Source organism: Scyliorhinus torazame, chromosome 13 (assembly GCF_047496885.1).
Source record: "Scyliorhinus torazame isolate Kashiwa2021f chromosome 13, sScyTor2.1, whole genome shotgun sequence".
In the NCBI taxonomy this organism is placed as follows: domain Eukaryota; kingdom Metazoa; phylum Chordata; class Chondrichthyes; order Carcharhiniformes; family Scyliorhinidae; genus Scyliorhinus; species Scyliorhinus torazame.
Window position 1 is genome coordinate 17938995 of NC_092719.1, and position 23095 is coordinate 17962089.

The following is a 23095-nucleotide window of genomic DNA, read 5'->3' on the forward strand; positions in this document are numbered from 1 at the left end:
GGTGGGCTGCTTCTTCCTGGATGCTGTCAATCTTCTTGAGCATTGTTGGAGCTGCACTCGTCTAAGCACGTGGAGAGCATTCCATCAGACTCCTGACTTGTGCCTTGTCGATGGAGGACAGACTTTGGGGAGTCAGGCGGTGAGTTACTCGCTGCAGGATTCCTGAACTCTTACCGGTGTTTGTAGCTACGGTATTTATATGGCTATTCCAGTTCAGTTTCTCGTTAATGGGTGATGGTCAGATTTTTGCTTATTGGAGTTGGTCATTGCCTGGCACTTGCGCGGCGCAAATGTTTCTCGTCACTTGTCAGCCTAAGCCTGGATATTTTGTGTGTCTTGCTGCATTTGGACAGGACTGCTTCAGTATCTGAGGAGTCGCAAATGGTGCAATCAGTGAACATCCCCACTTCTGACCGTTATGATGGAAGGAAGGTCACTGATGCAGCAGCTGAAAATGGTTGAGCCTAGCACTACAAAGAGGAACTCTGACAGTGATGCCTGACCGTGAACAACCACAATCATCTTTCTGTGTTAGTATGACTCCAACCAGCTGACAGCTTCCCCCACATTCCCATTGACTCCAGTTTTGCTGGGGCTCGGTGCAATAGTCGGTCAAATGCTGCCTTGATTCAAGGGCAGTCGCTCTCACCTCACCTCTGGAATTCAGATTGAAGATAGACAAAACGCTGTTCGCACAATCGAATAGGCTGTAGGGTCCCACTTGAAATTCCAACATAAAAATTGGGAAACATGAACCAATTTGCACTAGCTGAAGATTGGCCGAGGCACTACTTCCTTGAGACAACTAAGTAGGAGTAATAGATACAATATACTAAGGTCATCTGCATTCTGAGGGCAAACAAAATAAAACACTTCTCAGGTGACCTAATCCCCACATATCTCTACTCCTCTGACCTTTAACCACTTACTGTGCATTTTTCTCCTCTTTGTCCTTCTGTAAAATATCTTTCACATTCTTAACATTTCACTTCAATTCCCCTTTTTTTTCCTCCCTGTATTTTTCCCCAAATGTATGAAAGAAATGGGTTTGGAGACTAGTAGATATTTCATCATGGGTTGTGTTGAAATTTTATCACAATGCCGTATGGTCTAACAGTCTACAGTGGGAAATTAAATTTAAACTCAAGTAACTCACCAATTTGCTATATAATAGTTGGGTTTTTGTTAGTTACCATACGTGGGTGACCTGCATGATCTACAGTATTGAACCAATTACCATTTTAAAAGTTGCCCAGAGCTTTTGATATTTAAAACATATAGTACACATACTATGTACTATATAGTATTCATATACGGTAGCACACTAGTAACTGGATGCAAAAGTGATAGCGAGCATAAAACCCTGCACGAAACACGTAGCGCAAAGTATCTCGGTCTGTTCATCTTCTGGTTACTCAGCCTTGGTCTAAGCGGTCTTGGCTGGAAGACCAGATTAAAGTTCACAAGTTATATAATCTATAGAGGGCGGCTCGGTGGCACAGTGGTTAGCACTGTTGCTTCCCAGCTCCATGGTCCCAGGTTTGATTCCCGGATTGGGTCACTTGGGCCAGTGTGCTACCCTGCCGCCCTCTATAGATTATATAACTTGTGAACTTTAATCTGTGTGGAGTTTGCACGTTCTCCCCGTGTCTGCGTGGGTTTCCTCAGGGTGCTCCGGTTTCCTCCCACAGTCTAAAGATGTGCAGGTTAGGTGGATTGGCCATGCTAAATTGCCCTTAGTGTCCCAGAAAAAAGGTCAGGTGGGGTTACGGGGATAGGGTGGAGGTGTGGGCTTAAGTAGGGTGCTCTTTCCAAGTGCCGGTGCAGACTCGATGGGCCGAATGCCCTCTTCTGCACTGTAAATTCTATTATGATTCATAGGTTTCAAAGTCTCTTACGAATGGGTTTTAGAAACTGAACTTGGTATACAAGCTATAGTGATTCTATGGCAGGCTGCTGCTCAGCATTTTAAATGAGAGAAGCTGGAAGAGAACAAATATAAATTGAAAACCAACTTCTCTTTGCATCAACAGAAAGACACAAAATTAAATGAAGATCACCTCCCACCAATGCAGGTTCTATTTTTTGAAACAGAAATCCGAGATGTTTTCACTTGCAGAAACTTGATTGCAGTCAGGTGCACATCTTTGTTGCAAGGAACAGCGTTACCACTATTTTAAAAATCCCATTAATTGCAGAACAGAACAGATACAAATAGAGCAATTCAGAAACGTGAATAAAACAGAGAAATAATTACACCAATTCTCCTGAATTTACCAGATTGTTAATAAGGGAGAATCATGTTCCCTTGACTTTGGGAATGGCCAGCCTGACTTGAACTGGAGAAATCGCATGAGGGGGTTTGTTGAAGCAACAGGAATATTAAAATGCTGGTGGACCGGTCTAATATTGAGCATTATTCTGCCCGTCACTGACAAAGAACTGACAAAGGCAATTTCAGGTTGACAAGCTCCTGGAATGGGAGAAAGAATTCTGTCCACTGACTGAAGCCATCTTGCTTGAGAATGAATGAAAGGAGTCAGAAAGTGCAATTGCTCTGTTGTAATGACCACATCACTGGCAGGTACGTGATTTAGATCAGTCCAAACAAACAGTGCTTTTTAAATGGGTTGATTGGGAACAAAATAATAATCAAGGATAGTGAAGATTTAGATTTTAAAAGGCTCAAAGCTGACACAAAACCAAAGTCAAAGTGAGTAAAAATCCCTGGACTTGAGCAATCAACGTGATTTAAAATAAGTTATTCCATACATTAGAACTGTGTCACACACTGAACCCTTCAGAAAACTGGTCTGAATTACCTCCTGCTGTGTTGTGTAACTTGCCGATTCTGTGAAAGCAGGCGTATATTTAGTCATGAACGTGTTAAGTATTTGGTCAGCTATAATTTCTCTTTCCCGTAGGTTTAGAAAGTGTATGTATAATGTGCACAGAATTTTTATCACAACATAATCAATAGTTTCCCCAGATATCCATGTGTGACTGACAGCTACCAAATAACCCTGCAGTCCCCTACCGCAGACTTTATAACCACTAAAGGCGCCTAATATTTTTTGTATAAAGATTTCTGTCAACCCAAACATGTTTAATCCAACATGTGAATTGGCATGGTGTCATTTACAGGGACAGAACTTGACAGCTCTTCATTCAGCTGGGCTGTGTTGTGTTGCTTAATCAAGTATGAGCTCTGAAGGCCCAACAGCAATGAGTGAAAGAAAAGAAAAGTGCTCTCACTTGAATTTGAAAGGAGCATGTTATTCAGAAATTTGTTCTTTCTAATGGCTATGGGACACAAATAGGTCTAGTCTGTTTTAATGTCCTGGGTCTCTCCAGTAAAACCAATGACTGATGTGGAAGCAAACTGATAAATCCTGGTATTACTACATATACATGTCAAATGACGAATATTTTTTTAAAAATGTTCCAAGTTAGACAGGACGGCATGTCGGTGTACCACAGCTTCCATTTTTAGATAAAGTAATAAGGAGCACAAATAAAAAATGGGAACTAAAGAAAAGTTATGTAAATAAATTAATAAAGTTGTTGTTCTTGCACTTGCTGACAGCCTCTTTTTCTTTTGCTCCATTCAGATCATCAGAACAGGCTTCAGGGAGTCAATGGCCTACCACTGTTGCCACAAAAAAACTCACCAAATAATCTGACCATGCCCCACCATCGACATTGTAACCACAAAAGAGGCCCCATACTGTTTGTGCCAATCCAAATATGTCAACCCAATACAGATGGGAATGGTGACAGACAACGAACAAGCTTTGGCATTTCCCCTCCTCTCAACTTTGTTTAAGGTGGGATACCATCCCACTGGGAAAACTGTAGATCAAGTGACGTTCCAAAAATAATTACCTTGCAATGCTCCATGTCAATGTTCATTTGCGGCTTTTCCATGCAACATTTACTCAATGGCATCGGCAACTCACTAGAAACTTGATCAATATTTATTAAATGGCTTACTCCAGCTACTTTACATCAAAGTACAACTTTCTTCAGTGACGTCAATGTGTTGCGGTCGGCAAACCTGAATCAAGTAGTGCCTTCATAATCTTTTGCTCACTACACAAGTGAATCAAGTTAACATTTTAACCACAAGTGCAAACATTACCTAGTATTGCACAGTTAAAGGAGTCCGTGGTGATTACATTAGATGATTAAAAGTCCTTGCGACTAGATTAGCCTGTTATTCATCATCCTTTTCATCCTCTTGAACTTCTTTTGTCACGTCATTTGAGGAAATTGTTTTTTGGTTTGAGCAGTTCACTGCATAATAATGCTTCAAATCACACCTGAAGAATCCGTTAAGCATCTATCCTTGGACATTCATGGGATTCATTCACCCATTGCTTTTCCCATTGTTTCAACTTTGTCGGCTGCAACAATAGCTTGATCTGCTAAAGGTTCTTTTAACCTAATTTTGTCTCTCCTTAATCCTTCCACTGACTGGTATCTGGACAATTCTAAAATTCGTCAATCAGGGAGTATTGATTCTTTGTGCCACCAAAGAAATGTGCAATTTGCGAGTGCTTCTCTTGGAATTCTCCTTTTCTAAGAATCGAATACCAGTTAGAACCAGTTGCCTGTGGGTGGCAAGGTGGCGTGGTGGTTAGCACTGTTGCCTAATGGCGCTGAGGATCCGGGTTCGATTCCGCCCCGGGTCACTGTCTGTGTGGAGTTTGCACATTCTCCCTGTGCTTGCTTGGGTCTCACCCCCACAACACAAAGATGTGCAGAGTAGATAGATTGGACATGCTAAATTGCCCCTTAATTGGAAAAAAAAAATAATTGGGTACTTTAAATTTAAAAAAATAATAATAATATATAATAATCGCTCATTGTCACAAGTAGGCTTCAATGAAGTTACTGTGAAAAGCACCTAGTCACCACATTCCAGTGCCTGTTCGGGGAGGCCGGTACGGGAATTGAACCCGCGCTGCAAGCATTGTTCTGCATTGCAAGCCAGCTGTTTCGCCCACTGTGCTAAACCAGCCCCAGTTGCTTTTCCATATGATACAACTTAGCACAATTTAGTAATTAAAACACTCACGGATTCAGGGAATCCAGATTCATCCCTATGATTTAGCTGGTGATTGAGCATGGTTGCATGTTAATTGGTCAGTCTGGATTTGAAATATTTGCATCTGAATTGTGCGCAAATGGTGGGCATTTACTTGGGATTCACTTGTGCCCTTATGTATAGAAGCAGACTAAAACTTGACTATTTGTTTAGGAGGTTCATGTTTGTAGTTTGTATTTCTCAATAAAGGTTAACAAAAGTGTACAAGGATTTACCACTAGGCTTTCTGGAATGTAACATGGGGCGTGATTGAACGGAAATGTTTCTAAGTGCAGTCGCGAGCGGAACAGCTGGCCGACGCGGCAAGGCCATCACCGGTATCTAATGTTAATTAGGGCACTTAGTGATGCCCCACGGGCTTCACACTGTCCCAGCAGCTGATTCGCCTGAGATCTGCTCAGCAGCTCTCCACTAGCGAGAGGGAGCAGCTCTTAAGACCATAAGAGGAAGGAGCAGAATTACACCATTTGGCCCATCGAGTCCATTCTAGCATTCAATCATATATGTTCCTCTTGCCCGTTTTCCTGCCTCCTCTCCATAACCTCTGATCCCTTTATTACTCAAGAAGAGCTAGGAGCAGGAGTAGGCAACTTAGCCTCTCGAGCCTGCTCCACCGTTCAATACGATCATGGTTGATCTCATCACGGCCTCAAATCCATTGTTCGGCCTGTTCTCCATAACCCTTCAACCCATTACGAACTAAAAATCTGTCCAACTCCTCCTTAAATTTACTCACTGTCCCAGCATCCACCGCACTCTGTGTTAGCAAATTCCACAGATTCACAACCCTTTGGGAGAAGTAGTTTCTCTTCATCTCGGTTTTAAATTTGCTACCACTTATCCTGAGACTATGACCTCTCGTTCTAGAATGCCCCACAAGAGGAAACATCTGCTCTATGTGTACTTTATCCATTTCTTTTATCATCATATTATCAGAAATTTGATCTCTCCTTATTCTTCTAAACTCTAGAGTGTAGCCCTAAACTGTTCAATCTCTCTTCATACGATAAACCCCATGTCACTGGAATGAATCTGGACCCTCCTCTGAACTGTCTCCAATGCCTCTGCATCTTTCCTCAAATAAGGGGACCAAAACTGTGCACAATACTCCAGGTGCGGTCTTACCAATGCGTTGTGTAGTTGCAACAACACTTCCTTACTGTTATACTCTATTCCTTTAGCTATAAATGCAAACATTTCATTTGCTTTAAAAAAATTATTACCTGCATGCTAGCATTTGCAACTCGTGCACAAGGACACCCAGATCCCTCTGCACCGGAGCACCCAAGTCTCTCCCCATTTAGATAATAAGCTGCCTTTCCATTTTTCCAACCAAAATGGATGACATCACACTTATCCTCAATAAACTCTATCTGCCACATTTTGGCCCATGCACTTAACCTATCTCTATCCATTTGTAAGGTTCTTATTTCCTCGTTGCAACTGACTATTTCACCTATTTTAGTGTCATCTGCAGATTTGGCGATATAATCTTCTGCCCCTGGTTAATACAGATTGTAAATAGTTGGGGCTCCAAGGACCGAACACTGTAGCACCCCACTTGCTGCATCTTGCCATCCAGAAAAAGACCATTTATCCTGACTGCCTTCTGTCCATCAGCTAGTCTTCCATCCAAGCTAATAAATTACCCCAAACCCCACGTGATCTAACCTTGTGTATCAACTTTCTGCGTGGCACCTTATCAAATGCCTTCCAGAAGTCCAGATATACTACATCTACAAGAACTCCATTATCCACTTGGCTTGTTATATCTTCGAAGAACTCTAGCAAATTAGTCAAACATGATTTACCCTTCATAAAACCATGCTGACTCTGATGGGTTGCTTTTGGTCTTTCCAAATGTCCTGATATTACTTCCTTAATAATGGTTTCTAACAATTTCCCAACAACTGATGTCAAACTAATCGGTCTGTAATTTCCTACGTTCTTCCTCCCTCCCTTTTGAATCAGGGATTTACAGTCCATCTTTCCGAAATACTGAGTCCCCCTGGATATTCAATTCCCAGACCTGGCCTCCTTGTAACTATGCCTCAGTAATCACCATGAAATCATATCCTATTGTCTCTATTTGCGGCGTTAACTAATGAATTTTGTTACGAATGCTTTGGGGACATGGGTTCAAATCCCATCAATTAATTTTAAAAATCTGGAATTGAAAGCTAGTCTCAATAATGATGACCATGAAACTATTATAAAAACCCACCTAGCTCATTAATATGTTTTAGGGCCCTGTTTTTCAAACCTTTTTGCCCAGGACCCATTTTTACCAAGCAGCCATCTTTCGGGACCGACGCCGGCCGTCCTTCGCGACCCATGCCGGCTGACCTTTGCAACCCACCATTTTCACTTACCTTTAATGTGACAGGTGAGCCTGCTTGGTCCTCACGCTGTCACTTACTTTGTTATTCAATGTTACATTTCTGACAATGACTTAAGCTTATGATTAAAGATTTCACTGCAACCACTGAAAAAAATAGAGGTTTGTCCTCGAACTCGCCATGTTTAATCTTTAAATGCCTTTGAACGTTTGAAGGTTTTAAACTTTCATTTGCCAGTGCTTTCCTGCATATAACACACATGAAATTTGAGTCCTGATTTTCAGTGGAAGAATGAATAACCCATACCACAAGTAATCATCTTTATGTTGCTTTGTTCCTGTTTTCAGCTTCTTCTTCATGGGTTGTGCACCAGAGGTCCACACTTGCACAATTAGCAGCTGCAAAATGGAAGAAGCGCTCTCGCGCCCAGAACATGTGACATCAGCGTACAGGGCCTGTGACCTGCTCTCTGCCGTTGCTGCTGTTGAGAGGACTCCATTGTTTGCTGAAAGAAACTGGCCTGACACGCTGATGTCAGGAGGAGGCGGTCCACCCTGATGGGCTCCGGGCCTGCACAATGTTTGATCCAGCATGAGATGGCTGGCAATCTTAAAGGTCTGTTGCAGCCCGCATTTTTGAAAGCAGGTCGCGGCCATTGGACGTTTCTCCCGCGATCGAGCGCCGCGTCCCTCCCGAAACCTGTGGGTCGCAATCCTGAGTTTGAAAACACCTGTTTTAGGGAAGGAAATCTGCTATCCTTACCCAACCTGGCCTACATGTGACTCCAGATTCATAGCAATGAAGATGATTCTTAAACTGCCCTCTAAAAATGGCCTAGCAAGTCAAGTCAGTTCATAGGCAATTAGAGACGGGCAACAAATGCTGGACGTACCAGTGGTGCCCTTATCCCATGACAGAATAAACAAAAGTGGATAACCAGGTCATGGTACACCTTGTGGGAGGAGACAGAATAATGCCTTATGCTTAGGGTAGAGATGATGTAACTGAAGTGTCTTAAGTTTGCTCCTGAAAAGTTCCCTCCAAGGTCTTGACACAGAGAAAAGTAAACCCGATTGTTAACTTTATTTATAAGTGGTCTTTGAACAATATTGGTTTGTTTAATTGGATATATACAGTTGCACTTATAGGGAGTAAGTTAAAGTTTTTCCTTTTATTTAAGAATTTTTTTAACTGTTACTAAAGCTATTACTTTGTTGCGAATGCGATTGATTATGTGTTTAAAGTTTGTTTTAATATCAAAGATACCTATTAGTCAATATTATATATTGTAAACAGCTGGGTTCTCATCTTGGGATCCTAATACTCACGACTCTCAATATTAGCTCCAAGTACATGTTGCGGTTCAAACAGCAGCATACAAACCTCTAATACTGTCATGTAAAAAAAGAGTTGAGGTTTTAGGAGAAAAAAGCTGTGAGGTCTAAAATGTTGCATTAATCCCATCAACCTGCCATATCTCCAAAATCGCATAATGCCTCGAGCTAACAGCCTATTCTCTTGCTGAAGGAATCTATTATCAGGGCAAACTTGCTTTTGCAAAATATTTGTGCCCAGTTAAGCAGGCAGGTTACCCATTCATGATAAAAGCAAAATACTGTGGATGCTGGAAATCAGAAATAAAAACAGAAAAGGCTGGATAAACTCAGGAGGTCCAACAGCATCAACAGAATTGTAGAAGGATCATTTAGATCTGAAACGTTAACTCTTTCTCGCCACAGATGCTGTCAGACCTGCTGAGTTTATCCACCATTTTCTGTTTTTATTACAGCCATTCGTGATCTTTTGCCATTTGAAGGACTTTCAATACAGAGTGCAGAGAGTATTTTCTATGAGGACCTCTGATGCAATGTTCAATAGGAAATAAAGTCAGTATATTTTTATTTTATTATTACCAACCCTTTGAACTGTCCATCGTGATTGCATCCCCTAACATTTTTGACTGAAAGGCAATTGATCTGCCGGTGTTCCTTTCAGCCAGGTGACATTGGGGCTGAGAATTTCAGGCTCAGTTCCCACTCTTCAACTTCCTCCTATGATCCTTCCTGGAACCGCGTTTGTATGCTCAGCTTGAATGCTTGACATAGTCTTTTAAAAAAAATTTAGATTACCCAATTATTTTTTCCAATTAAGGGGCAATTTAGCGTGGCCAATCCACCTACACTGCACATTTTTGAGTTGTGGGGGCGAAACCCATGCAGACACGGGGAGAATGTGCAAACTCCACATGGACAGTGACCCAGAGCCGGGATCGAACCTGGGACCTCAGCGCCGTGAGGCAACAGGGCTAATCCACTGCGCCACTATGCTTGCCATAGTCAAAGCTTGCTGACACGGTCTACCTTAAAATATGAGAATGGCATTCAAGAACAGGCTGCTTGGTGCCTAGGCACTGTTCCTAAGGGGAACCAAGTGCTTTGGGAGAGAAAACGGCCACTAAAAAAATAATACCGATGCAGATTAACATTAAACCCAATCAAAGGCTAACACATTCTTCATCACAATATTGATAATTAATTCCTCACTGTAGAAAGCTGCAGAAAAGCATAATAACCCTCAGGCTACAACTTTCTGAAACAATAGTGTGCCTGACCTAGTGTGCTTGACCAATTTCAAAATTATCTAAATAATTTTCTATTAAAATGATGTATGGGCCAAATGAGGTATGTAATAAATAGGTTGTAAACACGCCTTCTCCTTTGGGAACCACGCTTCTTTTTTCTCTGTCTCATCATGTTATTTGCCCTGCAGCACTGTAATGAAGCCATACTTAAAACCATTTAGTTCAAAGTGCTTGAAGGGTTGCATAATCACGATATTCAATGATAAGATTTGACAAATCTAGCACATAAAACAATGGCTTGCAAATGTGAAAAGCATTTTAACCAACAGCTTTTCCCTAGAGCTCAACTTCATACATCCACACCATGTAGCACTGTGCATGTATCATCTCCTCGAATGTACAAGTTCACTGTTCGTGATTTCACTTTTCATGAAATTCCGTGGGGAATTGTAGTTACAATAAAGTTTAGTTTCAAAAATAACCAAGCCCTTCATGCAATCACTCCTAGAGCAAATCATTCCTTCTGCACAGTCATTCAAATAAACTAAAATATTGGGGTCTTGGTCCAGTGTCTTGGATCGTAAATTTTCAAGGATGATTTACAGTGTGGTACATCATCATCTTTTTAGAGTAATTAATGTTCTAAAAGAAATAAACCGGTCACTTTCGTGCTGGCGTGGGGTATTGCAAGCATCAGTACTCGGGCCCCTGTTGTTCTAAATATATGTCAATGATTTGGATGTGCGGACCAAATGTAGTATTTCCAAGTTCACGGATGAAAGCTGGGCGGGAATATGTGTTGTGAGGAAGATGTACAGTGGCTACAGGAGGGTTTGGACAGACTTTGCGAGTGGGCAAGAACATGGCGATGGAATATAATGTGGAAAAATGTGAGGTAATCCATTTTGATAAACAGAACAGATGTGCAGAGTATTCCCTAAATGGGAAGAAATTATCAGGTGTAGGTTGACAAAGGGACCTGGGTGTTTCTGTCTGTAAGTCACTGAGGGCTAGCATGTAGGTGCAGCAAGCTATTAGGAAGACACATGGAATGTTAGCCTTTATTGCAAGACGATTGAAGTACAGGAGTAGTGAGGTCTTGCTTCATTTGTACAGAACCTTGGTTAGACTGCACCTGGAGTACTAGGTGCAGTTTTGCTCCCCTTACCTCAGTAAGGACATTATTGCCATAGAGGGAGCGCAATGTAGATTCACCAAACTTGTTCTTGGGATGCTGGAACTGTCTTATGAAGTGAGATTGGGCAAACTGGGCCTGTATTTTCTGGAGTTTCAAAGAATGAGAGGTGATCTCTTTGAAACCGACAAAATACTTAAAGAGATAGGCAGGGTAGATGCAGGGTAGATGTTTCCCTTAGCTGGAGAGTCTAGAACCAGCGGAGGGTGGGGGCATGATTTCCAAACACTAGGGACCGAGATGAGGAGAAATTTATTTAAACAGAGGGTTACGAATCTTTGGAATTCCCTACCCCAGAGGGAAGCTCAGCCATTGTGTCTGCTTAAAGCGGAGATTGATCGATTTCTGATTAACAATAACGTGAAGGATTACGGGGATAGAGGGTGTAAAAGTCATTAAAACATCTGATCAGCCATGATCATTTTGGATTGGATTTGTTTGTCAGGTGTACCAAGATACAGTGAAAAGTATTTTGCTGCTAAATGGCAGAGCAGGCTCGACGGGTTGAATGTCCTACTCAGTTATATCTCAATTCGTCAAAAGAATTTGATCAGTCTCAGTGGAGGAGATAAACTGTATTCTTTGATCAACAGCACAATTTCCTCAAAGTTTCTGGGTTTGTTTGTATTTTTTCCCTTCATCTGGGTTTGTCCTTTCATACAATTGGATTCTTTTGTGCCACCGATAAATGTATTTTTTATTCTCCTCCATAGAAGCCTCGGACGGAGTGACTTTTGTGCCATTAAGCAAATGTTAAAGGCTTGCTATATTACAGGTGACAGGTTGAATTGCTGAGATTACTCACTTGAATGATGAAGATTAACTTAAATGCAAAGGATAAAAGTCTATTAATCTGAATATGCAGCGGGTGAAGGCAGAAATCTTACACACATCTTCGGCAATGGCACGCAATGAAGTATTGACATTACAGTACAAACATGCTACTTTGGACAAGAGTATAAACACACTAGTGTCACACATACAAATCTGATGCAGTCCAAAACATAATAAAATAGGTCTTTTTTTTTTTTAAAAAAAGGTTTCATAAACAAACAGAAATTTGACTTTTAAGAAAAACATGAACTGAATGGAGACTCTCTCATGATTTTGCATCTATGTGGTTACACAACTCTGCTGTCGTATGCACCCGTGATGTGAAATAATTTGTCTTGTGTCCAGGACATCTTCGTCAATCTCTCCTGAGCTCTCACCTATCCTAACCTTCTATTCTGCTCAAACTTCTCTACCACACTCTCTAACTGTATGATCCATCATATTACTGCCCTTCTTCAGCTCTGAACAGGACTCAAAACCTTAACTCTGTTCCTCTCTCCACAGATGCTACCAGACCTGATGGGTCTATACAGAATTTTCTGTTTTTATTTCAATGTTTCAGATGTATTTTACTTACCACCTAAAAATCATAATGACCAGATATGTCAAGGAAATCGCCTCTTACTGGAGACTGGGTGATGAAGCAATGGGCGAAACTCTGGTCTCTGGTACATGGATTCAAATCAAGCCATAGGTTGAAAGTCTTCTCTGTCCACTAATTGTAATGATGCTGTGTGAAAGGAGCACAGGCAGCGTCAGCCCACAACTCTCATTTCATTCAGCCGCAATTGGCAACTCACTTAACAGACCACTGGCTGGATACTTTATTGTATCTGTAAGTGCTATTTAACTGACCTGGGATGCCTGACACAAGATACTCAAAATGAGAAAACGTCCCATTTCACCAGCACCAAGAACGCCAACATTAAAAAAATTAATCCTTGAACCATGTTACAAATATTAAGAACGTGTAATAATATACATGAGGATTAAACCTTTGCAGAAAATTCAGGGAAATGGAGCCAAAAATATACAACTTAAGAGTATATTTTGTTTCCAAGTTACAGTTAGAACTAGTTAGGACCAAGATGCCCACCAAAAGAGAATACATCAGCTCATCTGTTCATTTGCACCACAGGTCTGTTGTTACCTGTTCAGTGATTCAATGTGCTACTTGCCTCGTAGTAAGATTCAGCAGTGGACTGACCAGTTAAGTGTGATTTATTTTTAAGTAGACCCCGAATTGATCAATGCATATTTGCTGCATGTGGTACATTACTAAGCTACCAGAAGTAGTTGACAACACGTATGTTAAGAATTGCTATCTGGATGAAGTACTGAAAGGTGGTGCTTCAGAAAGGTGTGGAAGAAACAATGCTGCACAGTCAGTGAGAGTAGCAGAGTGGTTAGCACAGCTGCCTCACAGCACCATGGACCTGGCTTCCATTCCGGCGTTGGGAGACCATCTGTGTGGTGTTTGCACGTACTCCCCTTGCCTGCCTGGGTTTCCTCTGATTTCCTCCCGTAGTCCAAAGGTGTGCAAGCTAGGTGGGGTTACGGGGAGAGGGTGGGCAAGTGGCGGTAGGTAAGGTTCTCTTTCGGAGGGTCGGTGAAGGATCAATGGGTTGAATGGCCACCTTCTGCACTGTAAGGATTGTACGTGATGCAGGGCATGGGGCTTTGACACTGGCGTCAGGAAACTGTTTACCTGTGGTCAGCTGTACACAAACTATTGATCTTCAATTGTCTGGTCTCCATATCCTTTTACTTAACCGATGCAAAAGCATTTAACTCTATTGAAAAATGTGACGATGAGCCATCAGTGCGTTGGCATGCTATCATTACACAGCACAACGTTTTCAACCGGTTCTCTGGAAATAAGCTTCAATTTTGTGCCCGAGCCAAGTTAATTCTCTGTGTTGAGAGATGTAAGTGATAGAAATTTGAAACCTTTTATCACATCAGTTTAAGCATGAGCGCAGATAGCAATTTTATCAAGATTAATAACAATTGATTTAGAAGCTAATAGATTAAATTAGAATCATATGAAAGGCAACACTGAAACAAATACCACAAAGGAGAGACAAATACTTTTGTATTAAATTGCCAAACCAAAGAGATCCATTTGATTTAACTATGACTGTACTTCAGTGTTGGTTATGCATCTGTGTTACCATGGTAATTAATGGCACCCTTATGTTTATGCATTATTGTAGCCTTTTGCACAGATCTACAATGAAGATATATTCAATGCAACATTGTGAACGACAGGTGAAACTGGGCACTGGCATAGATTTTTGCTTTCACTGAACAATGCCCATTTGTTCTTGACTGCCCTTGCAGCTAATTGAGGTTGTGGCACACTTTTGCCCTTGTACGTTATCAGGCAACTTGTCTGGCAATAACTTACTACTTTCCAGTAGTATCTCCAATTCTCTTCATAAGATTTTCACAGAATCACAGCACAAAAGAAGCCATTCAATTCTTCATGTCTGTGCTGGTTCTTAGGAAGAGGAATTCTTAGGAATTAATCGCATTATCGTACCTCTTCCCCAAAGCCCTACAATAGTTTCCTTTCCAAATTTCCTTTGAAAGCTGCCACTGAATCTGCTTCCACCACCCCCCTCGGGTCCCAACAACTCGACTCATAACAAATTTCTCACCTCTCCTTAGTTTTTGTCATGAATCTTGAATCTGTCCCCTTAGTCCACCTACCAGAGGAAACAGTTTATTTTTTATTCTATCAAGATCCTTGATCATTTTGAATATCTCTATTAAATTTGACCTCGCTTTCCCCAATCTAAAGAGAACAAACTTCAAACTTCACATGGGCGGCACAGTAGCACAGTGGTTAGCACTATCGCTTCACAGCACCAGGGACCCGGGTTCGATTCCTGGCTTGGATCACTGTCTGTGTGGAGTCTGCACGTTCTCCCCATGTCTGCGTGGGTTTCCTCCGGGTGCTCCGGTTTCCTCCCACAAATCCTGAAAAGACGTGTTTGTTAGGTGAACTGGACATTATGAATTCTCCCTCGGTGTACCCGAACAGGCGCCGATGTGTGGTGACTAGGGGATTTTCACAGGAACGTCATTGCAGTATTAATGTAAGCCTACTTGTGACACTAATAAAGATTACTATTATTACTGAAGTCTCTCAACCCCATGCATCATTTTGGTATAATCTCCTCCTCCCATCTTAATTATCTCCTCTGCTTGACTGAATGTCCAACATTTCCACTGATCTTCTGACAAATATTACGGTCGCGGACCAGATCCCAACAGTGTCTTGCATTCTGGACAGAAAACGTAATATTTTATTTGAATCTCATAAGACTGAGGGGAAAGGATACCTCTCTCCAGGGGTGATTACACACAAAATAGGGATATGGTATATTAAAACAAACTTTATTACCAACAGCTGGTTTAGCACAGTGTGCTGGTAATGCAGAACAAGGCCAGCAGCGCTGCGTTCAATTCCCCAGCCACCCCGAACAGGTGACAGAATGTGGCGACTAGTGGCTTTTCACAGTAACTTCATTGAAGCCTACTTGTGACAATAAGCAATTATTATTATTAAATATGTTTAACATCACATGCGAAAACAGCTTACAATTACCGCTTAAACAAGATCACTCAATACAATGAATACAATACCACTGCTATCTTTATTCTACATAAACAACAAGGAAAAAGCTATCTCAGCTTTCAATCCACTGTTAAATCATTGGCACTTAGGAATACCTGCTTTATCGAGATGTTCTTTGTGAAGGAAATATCTTTGGCACTGCTTTAAATAAATGATCTGACTCCTGTCAGAACCATGCAGAAACCCTGGCCATATTTCTTCAGCTGCTGTTTCAGCTCCCCTTGTTCTCAGACGAGTCTGCATTACTTTAAAGACTGTTAATCTATTTTAACTGAACTGCAGTGAGAGCAAACTGCTTGCCTTCTGGTCACAGCTTCATTCAACTCATAACGGAATCGTTTTTTCCTGCAAAATGCCTGATATCTGGTCATTACCAGGTGGAGCCATCACTTTATCAAGCTGAAATCTAATTAACTCCACAGGGAATCCCCTTAATCAGAACAACGTTCCATTAACCCCAGCTTTCTATGATGCTTTAATTGCACCCCTGGCACCCAACCTTTCAAACCAAGATTCTTTTAAAATCCTGGACCAGACCCCAACAGTTGCTAGGATACTTTTGTAAGATTGTGAGGAAAGGATACCTCGCTCCAGGAGTGATTTCACGCAAAATAGGGATGTGGTATATTGAAACAAACGTTATTACTAACACAGTATTAAAATATCTTGATCATCACACAAGAAAGAAAACTTAAATTACCCCAGAAAAAATGCTAATCAATACAGTAACGCCCTTACCTGCTACCTTCATTCCCCTCAAACAGTAAAACCATCTCAACTCTCAATCCACTTTTAAATGCAGTTAGTTAATCCGGGCATACTTGCTCAAGAGATGTTCTTTGAGACTTTTGTTGCGAGATAGACCCGATTCCTGTCAGTACAATGCAGGATCTCAGGCTAAAGCATTCAGAAACTGTCTTCATGGTTTGACTTTCAACTCCCAACTGAAATGCCTTCTTGTCTGCAAAATCCCTGATACTCTAGCCCCTCCACGTGTTACATCCATCTGACCAAGCTGAAGCACAATGTCTCTAATTAAATACCCTACACGGAACCATTTTATTCCCAACAAAAATCCATTAGCCCAAACTTTTACAATGCTTTAATTACACCCCCCCAAAACATAGTTGCCTTTTAAATCAGAATTTTAAAAACACTACTGCAGCAGTCATTCACACACTGACCCAGGGTTTTAACCCTTACTGCATCAAAAACATAAAATACAATATATCAGAAATCCCTACATTCATCACACTAAATTATGAAGGCTGAGTGAGAGAAGCCCACGTACCTTCAGCCCCAATGCTTCTCATCCACTATTACTGCTCAATGCACTTGATACAGCCCAAAAAATGTTTTACAAGACTCCCAGTATGCATGTGCAGGTACAATTCAGTTTCATTATGAGATGAATGTACCTCAAATTTGACAACCCTGCATTCAATTTGTTTTTGAAAGAAGTCAGCTTGAAACGTCAGCAGCTTAATAAAGCTATTTTCTAACTTGCAATGATTTAATGACGGTTCATTTCACCAAATCACTAGAGCAGCTAGTCCACCTGGAAATATAGGATTATTACACCGAGGTGGTGTTAAACGGTATTCTGTATTTTCCTGAATATGGATTTCTGTTTGGTGCTGACTTTATTCACCATTTATTGGGACTCAAGTGATGTTATGTCAATACAATATGGCTTACGAAAGGGCCCTACATTTGCTGGGAAATTGTTAATTTGCTTGCAAAAGTTCAACCTGACTAGAATGTTTTGCATGAGGCAGTGAAAATCTATGGATTTTCTTTCTTGCTTTACCCGTTATCATACGACTTTTCAAATGCTGTTCAGCAACCACTGCAACATCTCTTATATGAAGTTCGGCAATGATACTTTAAAAACAAAATCTAATTAAGGGGCAATTTAACGTGGCCAATCCTCCTACCTTGCACATCTTCAGGTTGTGGGAGCAAGGCCAACGCAAACACAGGGAGAATGTGCAAACTCCACACGGACAGTAACCCATGGCTGAGATATAACCTGGGTCCTCGCTGACATGAGGCAGCAGTGCTAACCACTGTGCCACCATGCTGCCCTAAGTTAGGCAATGATACTTGAAGTCATTTTTACAGAAGAGCAGTACTGGCATAGAATTCAACAATAGTATTTATTCTTCTTTTAAAACATTAATTGGAGAAATTAAAGCTGTGATTGACAAATTTGGCAAGCCAGCCGAACGCAAGAGAGAATTGGAACCACTATGTCCCTGGCCTGCTTTTTACACAATTTGCCTAATCAATCATTCAAATGTGAATGCCCTCAGTCAATCATACAAACTTGGCATTACTTAACCACTGCTTTCTGATTTAGTTGGCCTTCTGTCCTACTTTTTTCAAGCTTGCTGGTGTTTTGAACTGTGTGAGTTGACCCTTCAAGTGCAATCAACAAGACGAAATTGACCAAAAAAAAAGCACAATTATATTTAAGTGTGTGTTTTTAAGGGTGGGGGGGGGGGGGGGGGGGGTGAATGATGTCAGCTACCAATCACTTCAGGAATGACTTTCTACAAAGGGGTCTATTGGCAGGTCAGAGTGGCAAAGTTAATAGCTGTCTGAAACCAACACAGAAAATAGCCTGAAGGTGGAAATGCCAAATATCAGAAGTCACTCAATTTGGAATTCACAAGTTATGCACATATTTAAAAAAAAAGAGATTCACAACATTGTATGCATCACATACACTTGCAATAAAATTCTTGAAGCATACAAATAGCTAGACAATTTTAATAAATCAGTTTTTTTCTGACAGGATAAAACAAGCTAATGGTGTTTTACATAAACCTCTGAAGGATAAAATAGATCAATTCTTCACGGAAAGATCATTATGGGTAATCCCAACACATTACTCATAATTCCTAGGAACGTTGTTGGGGAAGGAGGGGTAAAATAAAATGGGCAAGGGAAAAAAACATTTCATGATAGGGTTTAAAATAACAACTGACTTGTTGAATTGATTGCAGTGAATCTAACACTGGACCAGTGACTGGTCTGAAGATGTCTCTGCACAAACTCTGATATTTACTCAGGAAATGCTTCTTTCACAACCGGGTTTAAATAAAAACCTTGAAAGGTAATATTTAGAAGTGATGGCTGTCGATTCTATAATGACTTTTGCCAATTCTACTGCTTTGATGTCAAGTCAGACAGAATGTCTGCTTCAGTTCGGCTGGTTAGAAACCATGTTGTGATGAAATAGGATGACTATAAGACAAAGGATGCGGGAGCACAGAAACTAACAAATGTGTAACAATGATGACATTTGTATTTATACTGCGTCTTTCATGTCATAAATCAAATGTACCAAAGTACTTTATGGGAACATCATAAAAGAAAATCGGACATGAAGCCACATGAGGAGACATTAGGTAAGATGATCAAAAGTTTAAGGAGCGTCTTAAAGGAGGTAAGAGAGTTACAGAGGAAGAGAGGTATAGAAAGGGTATTCCAGAATTTTGGGCAGAGGCACCTCAAGACGGAGCCACCACCGATGGAGCAATTAAAATCAGGTGCTAAAGGGACAAGAATTAGAGGAACGCAGATATCCCAGCATTGACTTAGGCACTGGAAACGGCAATGGCACACCAAGCTCCGTTTACCCTGAAAATCCTCCTTCCTAACATAAACGGGCATGTGCCGAAATTGGGAGAGCTGTTGCAAAGACTAGTCAAGCAAAAGACTGAAATCGTCATACTCACCAAATCATAACTCTCAGACAAGATCTCAGACACTATCACTGTCCCTGGGTATGTTGTTTTCCACCAACAGGCCAGATCCACCACAGGTGGCTCACAGCAGTACACAGTAGCGACATTGACTTCCATGAAGTCTGATGGCATCAGGTCAAACATAGGCAAAGAAATCTCCTGCTGATTACCAGGTACTGCCTGCCCTCCCTCAGCTAATGAATTAAGTACTCCTCCATGTTGGACACCACTTGCAAGAAGCATTGAGGCTAGTAGGGACACAGAATGCACTCTGGTTGGGGAATTTCAATGCTCATCACCAAGAGTGGTTCATTAACACCACTGCTGACTGAGCCCAAAGACATAGCTGCCACACTGAGTCTGTGGCAGGTGATGAGGGAACCAAAGAGGAGGAAAAACCTATCTGACCTCATCAATCTACCCACCACAGGTGCATTTATCCATGACAGCTTTGATGTGTGTTGCCATCGCACAATCCGTGTGCAGGTAAAGTCCTGTCTTCACACTTATGAAACCATGTTGTGTGGCAATGCCACTATGTTAAATGGAGTTGATTCGTAATTGATCTAGCAGCTCAAAACTGGCATCCATGCAAACCTCATGGCCCAGCATACCTGTCACTCTACCATTATAAGGCCAGAGAGAGATCAATTCTGGCTCAATGAGGTGTGGAGAGCATGCCAGGAGTAGGACCAGACAGACTGACAAACAGGTGCCAACCTGGTGAAGCCACAACACAGGATTATGTGTATGCTCAACAACTGAAGCAGCATGTGATAGAAAGACGATACCATCCCGCAACCAACAGATCAGATCCATTTCCTAACACATGCAGTCATGAATGGTGATGGACAATATCATTAATATTGCCCATTCTACCCAACAAACATGCTGAAAATTTTAGTTCGCCCTGAAGCAAGACTTTACCAAATTGTATGCAAGCTAATTTTCAGGGGAGAAATTTGCAAAGTACAGCATGTCTGCCAACACAGACCCAACAGCAATGAATACCATTTTGCCGAAATAATACCAGCAGCCGCAATTATTGACGATTTCACCCATAACTTGACTACTGGAGATTTTCTATGGAGTCAGTGGAATGGATTTTATAATATGTGAAGGCTCCTATTATCTGATGTTACACATTTTTGAAATAGCATATTAAACCATGAGCACTGACAGCAATTTTCTTCTAATTAGAGTATATAATTCTAAAGCCAGATGATAAATCCGTAAGCTAAGGTTATCAGTCTACTTACAGCATGCTTGGCTTTCACGCGTTCCTCTTCAGTCAGCGCTCTCTCCCGTATTACAGTTTTTATTAGACTATCACTTGCTGCATCTCGTTCGCGTTCGAGAATCTTGCTAATTTCATCATGGACGTATCGTTTATCATTTTCAAGTCTGTGTTTGAAAACAAGGAAGGCAAAGAAAAATATGTGACCATTTAAAACTACATAAATATCAAAGGCCATCTTAAGACTTATTTGAGCATCAGCACTTCAAAAATAAAAAATACGGTGGATCTGTAACCAAGAGAAATCTTTGCAGTCAGTTTCTACCAAATATACCAAGTAGTGAAGACCACTTGGTCTCCTCCTCATGTCATCACCATCATAGGTTTCAGTATCTGTTTCTTCGGCACATGCCATGTGGCATTATTAGCTACAGGTTCTGACAACCTATACTTCCTCAGGAAACTAAGGAAATTCGGCATGTCCACATTGACTCTTACCAACCTTTACAGATGCACCATAGAAAGCATCCTATCTGGCTGCAGCACAGCCTGGTATGGCAACTGCTCGGCCCAAGACCGTAAGATACTACATAGAGCCGTGAACACTGCCCACTCCATAAGACGAACCTGCCTCCCATCCATCGACTCTATCTACACCTCCCGCTGCCTTGGGAAAGCGGACAGCATAATGAAAGACCCCTCCCACCCGACGTACTCACTCTTCCAACTTCTTCCATCGGGCAGGAGATACAAAAGTCTCAGAACACGCACTAACAGATTCAAAAGCAGCTTCTTCCCCGCTCTTACCGGACTCCTAAACGACTCTCTTATGATCTCTTCAGAAATCTTCTCTACCGAGTAGCACTACACTCCTGTATGCTTTACCAGATGCATGTGCCTATGTACTTACATTGTGTGTTTTATGTTTGCCCTATTATGTATTTTCTTTTCATGTACGGAATGATCCAACTGAGTTGCAAGCAGAACAATACTTATCACTGTACCCCGGAACACATGACAATAACCAAATCCAATCCAATCATCCTGGTTGCTGATAAATCCATTTCAGTGCAACCATGACATAGTTATACTGGCCTCTCACCAATATCTGCTCATGCCATTTTTGGAAAATAGATAAGTGAGCCTTTTACAGGATTACCTTGATACGGAGGAGAAATTAAAAAAAACTTTTCACCTCAATTCAACACAGTAAAAATTGCTCTCTCTGTACAAAATTGCACAGCCAAAAAGGCCAGTTTCTTTTGTACTGCGTTTCTGGTTGTGTCACCAGTATTGCATGGCAGTACCATGGTGCAAAATGGGAAGAATTTCAAATAGATCGAGCAAATCAAACAAAAACAGAAAATTCTTGAGAAACTCAGTGGATCTGACAGCATCTGTGGAGCGAGAACAGAGCTAACGTAACGGCTCTAGCCGAGAGTCATCCAGATTCGAAGTGTTAGTGCTGTTCTCTCTCCACAGATGCTAACAGACACGGCTGAGATTTTCAAGCATTTTCTGTTTTTGTTTCAGATTCCAGCATCCGTAGTAATTTGCTTTTGTCCGAGCAAATCAAAACTGGGTATCCATGAGGTGCAGCTGTAGCAGCAGAATTGTACTCAACCACAATCTGTAATCTCATGGCCAGGCATATCCACCCATGAGATGTCAACCTGATGAGGCTACAACACAGGACTACTTGCATGCCAAACAGCAAAACCAATTTGCGATAGACAGAGCTAAGTGATCCCACTCGCAACAGATCAGATGTCGGCTCTCCAGTTCTGCTACATCCAGTTGTCGTTTAAAAAAAAATGTATTTTATTACAAACATGCATCAAAGCAGGTTACAGCCAATAAACACCCCGGGAGACATACTTCCCAACAATCAACTATACAGTCTGTACAGATATTTCCCCCTTTACACCCTCCTCCCTCCCCCCACCCCATCACCCACCTCCCACCGACAAACAGCTACTCAAACACGGTCACAAACATCCCGCATCTTTTCTCAAACTCTCCTGCTGAGCCCCTTAACTCATACTTTACCTTCTCCAATCGCAGGAAGGCGTACAGGTCACCCAACCAATCCGCTACCCCGGTGGTGATGACAACCGCCACTCCAGCAAAATTCGCCGCCGTGCAATCAGAGAGGCGAAGGCCACAACATCGGTCTTCCTCCTTTCCATGAGCACCGGCTTCTCTGAAACCCCAAATATTGCCACCAAAGGGTGGCAATCTCCTCCTCCACTATCCTGGCTAAGATTGCGAACACTCCTGCCCAGAATCTTTCAACTTTCCACAATCCCAAAACATGCGTGCGTGATTCACTGGTCCCCACCCACACCTCTCACACTCATCTGCTACCCCCTGAAAGAACCCACTCATTTTAACCCGA

The 23095-nt window shown here is 41.6% G+C and overlaps 1 protein-coding gene across 1 annotated transcript in view; it reads right to left on the minus strand.

Moving 5' to 3' along the window:
* chchd3a (coiled-coil-helix-coiled-coil-helix domain containing 3a) overlaps positions 1 to 23095 on the minus strand; it is a 344371-nt gene that overhangs the window by 170569 nt on the left and 150707 nt on the right. The window contains exon 4 of the mRNA XM_072471116.1: positions 20720 to 20864. Within this exon, the coding sequence (XP_072327217.1) occupies positions 20720 to 20864 (145 nt within the window). The remainder of the gene's footprint in view (positions 1 to 20719; positions 20865 to 23095) is intronic.